The sequence below is a fragment of the Triticum urartu genome, chromosome 4A, assembly GCF_056163025.1.
Source record: "Triticum urartu cultivar PI428250 chromosome 4A, HENAU_Tu73, whole genome shotgun sequence".
NCBI classification, from domain to species: Eukaryota; Viridiplantae; Streptophyta; class Magnoliopsida; order Poales; family Poaceae; genus Triticum; species Triticum urartu.
Window position 1 is genome coordinate 578,523,985 of NC_141876.1, and position 5,910 is coordinate 578,529,894.

General features: G+C 53.4%; 1 protein-coding gene across 1 annotated transcript; it reads right to left on the reverse strand.

The window, feature by feature from the left end:
- Window positions 1-1,880: 1,880 nt before the first annotated feature.
- Window positions 1,881-4,874, reverse strand: LOC125554279 (benzyl alcohol O-benzoyltransferase-like). Its single transcript, XM_087519853.1, has 2 exons — window positions 3,457-4,874; window positions 1,881-2,114 (listed from the first exon to the last, which is right to left on the reverse strand). The coding sequence occupies exons 1-2, from the start codon at window positions 4,692-4,694 to the stop codon at window positions 1,919-1,921; spliced, it is 1,434 nt and encodes a 477-aa protein (XP_087375979.1). The 5' UTR covers window positions 4,695-4,874; the 3' UTR covers window positions 1,881-1,918.
- Window positions 4,875-5,910: the final 1,036 nt, after the last annotated feature.

Genomic DNA, 5,910 nt, shown 5'->3' on the forward strand with positions numbered 1-5,910 from the left:
GGTTGTGGGCGTCGTTCCCCTCCTTGGAGGCGTCGCTTAGGTGTGTCGCCATCTCCCCGTTTTGGTTGGTTGCGGTCTCCGGGTGAAAGCCTAGGTCTTGGACCCGTATCTCTGTTGGGAGCATCGTGGAGGGAGACATGGCTTGTTCGGTGCTGCGGTCTTCCGGTGCGTGTCGCTAGTCCGAGTAGAGGTTCTTGGGCGCAATATACGTCAATGTCTGTGACTCCAAGACGGTGGCTTTCGCGGGGCCAACCAAGTCCCTCCACCCACTTGCCATCTCCTTTCGGCAATCAAGAGTGGTTGGTGCGTCAGCAAGGGAGGTCCGGTTAAAGTTGCTACTCTTCGTGGTGATCGGTGTAGGTCGAGACGCGGCCTTGATGCTCTTCGGGACAAGTTCCTTTGTGTTGTGTTTGTAATGTGTGCGAAGGCTTCTCTTCGGATTAGCTCGGGTATGGTGTTGGTACTAGACTTGTTGTTCGCAACGAGTTGTAGTCTCTTGTAATTGTCTTCTGTCTTTTATAAAAATGAGGTACGTCTTTGATGTATTCTCGAAGAAAAAAAGATTTACAAAGGTTCAGGCATTTGCCTGCCAGACTTGTGGCAGAAAGGTTCTTGTATATACGCTCCAAAGCTACTACCAAACCACGACAAAAAACAAAAACCCTAGTGCTTTGTTTGGATGTAGACATTCAAGGGCTTGGCATTGTATTGGCTCCAATGCCAAATACTCAAGACATTGATATTGCGCTTCAATGCCAATATTAGTGTTTGGATGTTTAGGTATTTCGTACTTGGAATCTAAGAGGAGCAACAATGCCAAATCCTGTTTGGATGGTAAGTATTGTATTGCAGTTTGCACATCTGTGCCTAGAAGGAGGGTTGATGAAGTCGTGCAGCTCGCACACGAAGGTGAGCATAGAGATAAGCTGGAGCACCAGCGCAACCTTCGCCACGAACACAGGCTTCCATGTGTGGCCCGCGCCGGCGCCGGCGCCGACTGCCGACATCTCCGCCGTGTTCGCGCTAGATCGGCCCCCGCTCCACCTATGCCCCCGCGCTCCTCGCCGCCAGCGTGGGAGCCGGCCGTTGCCTCCATGTGACGAGCAGCAGGCCTTCGGCCCCTAGTCCTCCAGTGTCGAGCACTGCTGCGCCGGCGGCAGGAGCGGGGCCGCGGCGCCCATCCCCGATTGCCCTCGACCTCAATTTGGCGGAGAAGCCGTCGGCCTGGGATTCGCTTCGCGCCGCCGTCGACAGGAGAGAATGAGGAGGAGTGCGGGAGACACACTGCCATGTGCCGCCGTCGAGGATCTGCTTCTGTTTACTCCTGCTAGCGAAGGGTTACGCGAGGCGAGCGAATACATAGGAAAACGGAGGGGTTCAGCTCTGAATTGAGGATTGGGTCGCGCGAGTGTTATCGCTGGCCGAGAGATATTCGGCTCGAATGCCACGCCCGAATGCCGTGACCATCCAAACAGCGATATTCGGGCTGCCGAATACCAAATCCTAATTCTAGGGCTCAATATATACATCCAAACGGACTGTAGTAGTGGCCCTATCGTGCTCAGCGTTTCGGCGCCGATAGTGGTGGTGCCTACGGGTGTCACGTTCACTCCTAGGGGTATCGTCGTGGTGCTTGTCTTGCACCTCTCCTGCATTATGAGTGAAAACCCTAGTCCGATGTGTTGGACTCGATGGCGGCTGCGACGCGTAGGGGTCCTGTCGGTAGTGAGGGCAAGTCCCAGCCCCCCACCCCCCACCCCCACCACCCCCACCCACCCATACACGCGTGCCTTTGACTGTGTTCATTTGTATAGTCTTGTCTTTTTTATCAGCTGGTAAGAGTATTCCATCAACAATTTATACCGTTCAACCCTGTGACTTTTTTATTTATAAAACAAGGTGAAAACCTATTTCCACGTTAATAGCGGGCTCGCAGGGCAAGTGGAGCTGACGACGCTTTCTCCATAAGCGGCTCTAGCTTGGTGGTGAGGGCCAAAACCTCCTTCCGATACCTTTCCATGCAGTCTGCTGGGAGGTAGATGTCGACGAACGTCTCGTCCTCACCCTCTTCGTTCTTGCCTCGGATGAAGAAGGTGGCGCCGCGGTAGGCGTCCATGGTGACGCAGGGGCGAATCCACGTACAAGGTTGTGGGGGCGCATGCCCCCACTCGTTTTTTCAGACTACTCCTACTAGGCCCAGGATATACAACGCTGCCCCCACTCAGCCCAAGGTATTTGCCCCCACTCTAATTTTCCTTTGTATGTTTAAAGCCCGTCAATGAGAAATAGATAGGTTATTAGCCCAGCAGCCCATCTTTGGAGAATACGATCAGGCCTCATGCATACGATTGATCAGGTGGTTCCCGATTCGCTGGAAACGTATTGACTTCTTCCCAAGATTCAGATGCGTTCGTCGTCTCTCGCCTGTGCTCCCGTGACGCCTTGACGAGCCGAAGCCGCCATGCCGCCGCCTGCGGTTATAAGCTGCACATACACCCCTCCCCTCGGGCGATCAGCCTCGATCTGCACTGCGCACCACAGCCGGCCGGCCAGCCGGCTCGCGCCATCCCAAGGAAGTTGTACTGATCAATCATTCAATCAAGGTAAGCCCTAGGTTTAGTTCTCTCTTTTTCTAATTTCCACATTATTGTTCTATTCTGATTTCCATGTTAAAAAGTAGTGAATTGTATCAAATATGCATCTTTATAAATTATAATGTACAAATTGATGATTAGGTTGATTGAATCTAGGTTCCCGTAATAGTTCCATATGAATAAGTTTGAGGACGTGAGAGTAGAATAAAATCTATGTAATATTCTTCCTTCATGTATCTCAATGTATTTAATGTTCAACTATTTAACATTGACAAGAAAGCTGATGAAGAGATTTTTTGCAAATCCACAACTGGTATTATGCCTGAAATAGTCAATCTGAAAAAGCTTACTCGACATCCATCTAACAGGAAGTGACTTGCAGATTTTACAGATTACGATCAGGAAATGTTGGATATTATTCCTAATGAGGTGATAGTTCAACGCTTCCATGCGAAAAATCGTCGTGGGCTCGTGGCATGAAACGGAAGTAGGCAATGTGCTCAAGCTTTTCTTCTTATCTGTCAATGATTCAATGCTCTCTATATTTAAACATGTTTCTTCTTCCTGCAGCTTGAAGGCTAGAAATCATGGACATATACCCAAAAAAAGGAACGGCATATTCATATTTCTCAAGTTATTGTGGTTTAAGTGGTTAGTTTACTTTTACTTTGGCAATGAACTTGTCATAATTATGCATGTGATGACATTATCTTACCAGAAAGTATGTGATTTTGCTTCTTACACACTATATCTATGCTTGTGTGGTTTAAATAATTTAGTTATTATAGTTCGTATACATGTTTATGAAAAAAATATGTATAAATATTTGCCCCCTCTTGATTTTCATCCTGGCTCCGCCCCTGTGGTGACGCCTGAATAGACGGGCTTTCCCCACCCGAACTCGGCCTCGTCGAACCCCGCATGGCTGAGGTCCGACACGCCGAACGTGCGCTTCCTCGCGATCACAGGACGGCCCTCCAGCACCATCATGTCCGCCACCGACCGCATGTACTCGTACGTCACCCTCGTCTTGGCCGCCGTGATGAGCCCCACCGCGTAGCCGAGGTCGCGGCCGCACAGCTCCCCGGCAACGCAGCGCGCCACAGTGAAGGCGAACGCGTTGCCGTAGTATCCGGCGGGGATCTCGCGGCCGAACACGTCCATGCGCCGGCCGCGCGCGTTCACCGCCATCATCAGCCGCACCTCGTCGCCGGGCGCGTAGCCGAGCGCCGCAGTGCGGCTCCGCCACACGCAGGCGGCCACCAGGTCGAACCGAGACGCCGATGCTGCTCCCGGCGCGACCCGGCTGCGCAGCGCTGCGATGGCCCCCGGCCCGAAGGAGAACTGGACGCGCGCCATGTCGCGCGGTGGCGTGGATGCGATCCGGTCGCCGTCGCACCCGTCTGCAGGCTCCCGGTACTCGTCGTGGGGGAAGCTAGGGAGCGGCTGCTGCCGCGCGTTAAAAATCTCCCTGGCCCAAACGGGCGGCACGGACGGCGCCCTGGCGCCGCGGGCGAGCTCGCCGACGGCCTTCCAGAACTGCGCCAAGCCGGTGGCGTCGCTGATGCAGTGGGCGCTCTGGTGGCACACGGTGAAGCCTCCGCACTTGAGCCGTGTTACCTGGACGTACAGCAGGGGCTGGTTGATGATTGCGGCCAGCACTAGCGGCACGCCGTGAGGGGGCGCCCTGTAGACGCGGTCGTCGTAGATGAACTCCTCGGAGCGCGGGAACGGCGGGTACCGCACGTCGCCGAGATCATCGATGGCGATGTCCGCGTCGGCCTCCACGAACATGACGCCCTGCCCAGCGCAGTCCACAACCAGCCTCCGGCCGGCCTCCTCGCGCAGCCGACCGGCCAGCGGGTAGTAGTGCACCAGCGCCTCCGCCAGCGCAGCGCGCACGGCCACCGCTGGGTCGACGAGTCCCTTGGATGGGTCACCTCGGTACAGGTGGATCACGGTGCTGTAGAACCACATGACTGGCTGGTTGTCGATGTCCGACAACGCCACGCTCTCCCGTGGCGTCGCCCGCGCCGGCGCCACCAACGATGGCGTGCCCCGCCGCACCTTCAACTCATCTAGCACCACCCTAGCAGCCATTTAGCAATGCAGGGTTATCGATCGTCCGTGCTTGGCTGGTGCATGCCCTGCTGATACCCATCGGTGTAGCTAGCTCTATTTGTACAGCAGCAGCAACATCAGCTCCCTCCAAATTATCTCGTTTGTTTGCTTTATGTTATATACCTGGCCATCTATCGGTCCGGTCCTACCTTAAGCCCGGCGTAGAAAACCTAGGCCCGAGCCCGGCCCAACCATCGGACCTAAAAATCAGGCTCAAGCCCGACCCATCATGCAAAAAGCCCGTCAGGCCTCAGGCCGGGCCTCTTCCTTAATCTGCAAATACAACAGGCCCAAGCTCGGCCCGCTCATCGGGCTCAAAATCTAGGCCTGAGCCTGACCCATGGGCAAGGTCGGGCCGGCCGGGCTGGGCTGCCCATGGCCAGGTATACTTTATGTCCGTCGAATTTTTCCTTTCTACCATTTCCCCGTTGATGATACTCGGCTTAATTGCTTTTTTATGGAATACTCGGCTTAATTTACATAGTTTACGTAAACAACAACGTGGCTAAATTGGATTTGGAGAAGGGTGAAAGGGGGCCCCACCCACCTGGAGATAATTGTTTAGCTAGTTTACGTAATATCGTTCGTACCTTCATGTAGATGTAGTACTATTGTTAAGTAGAACTCCTTTAATTTCATAATGTAGTGCGTCCGCTCTTTTCAAGATTCAAGTTTGATCGTAAATTTAACTATCCAGACCGACTGCGTCGGGAACAAAAATCATACCATTGAATTCGTATTTTTTATATGAATTCAATGATATAATTTTTTTTCTCCCGCCGCAGTCGGTCTCGTTGGTTAAATTTACGGTCAAACTTGAATCTCAGGAAGCGCAGATGCACTAGATTGTGGAACGGAGGGAGTAGCTGAGAAGAGCTAGCAGGCGTGCAAGAGTGTAACCAACGTTTGTATCCGATCGTTTTTCTCTCGTCCTGGCGGCTGGAACCCTAGCCGCCGCCAGGAGAGGCCATCTTTCAACGTCGTCTTCCGGCGGCTCCCCTCCGCCGGCGACCTCGGTCGTCGGTGGTGAGGGGGGTCGCCGGATCTACGCGTGGATCATTTTTACTTTCTTGTAGTCTAGGTTTTTAGGTTGTTCATCGTCTTAACTTCGGCGGCGACGATAACGACGCTGAATAAAGATTTTTCGGATCCTTCCCTGACGAGGCCATCGGTCCTATTGGAGATGGATTTGAAA

Bases quoted from the DNA above. Each gene is read 5' to 3' on its own strand.
- LOC125554279 (XM_087519853.1), bottom strand. From the start codon at position 4,694: ATGGCTGCTAGGGTGGTGCTAGATGAGTTGAAGGTGCGGCGGGGCACG. The intron at 2,115-3,456 runs AGGGGCGGAGCC...CTGCGTCACCAT, and splicing joins GTCTATTCAGGCGTCACCAC to GGACGCCTACCGCGGCGCCA.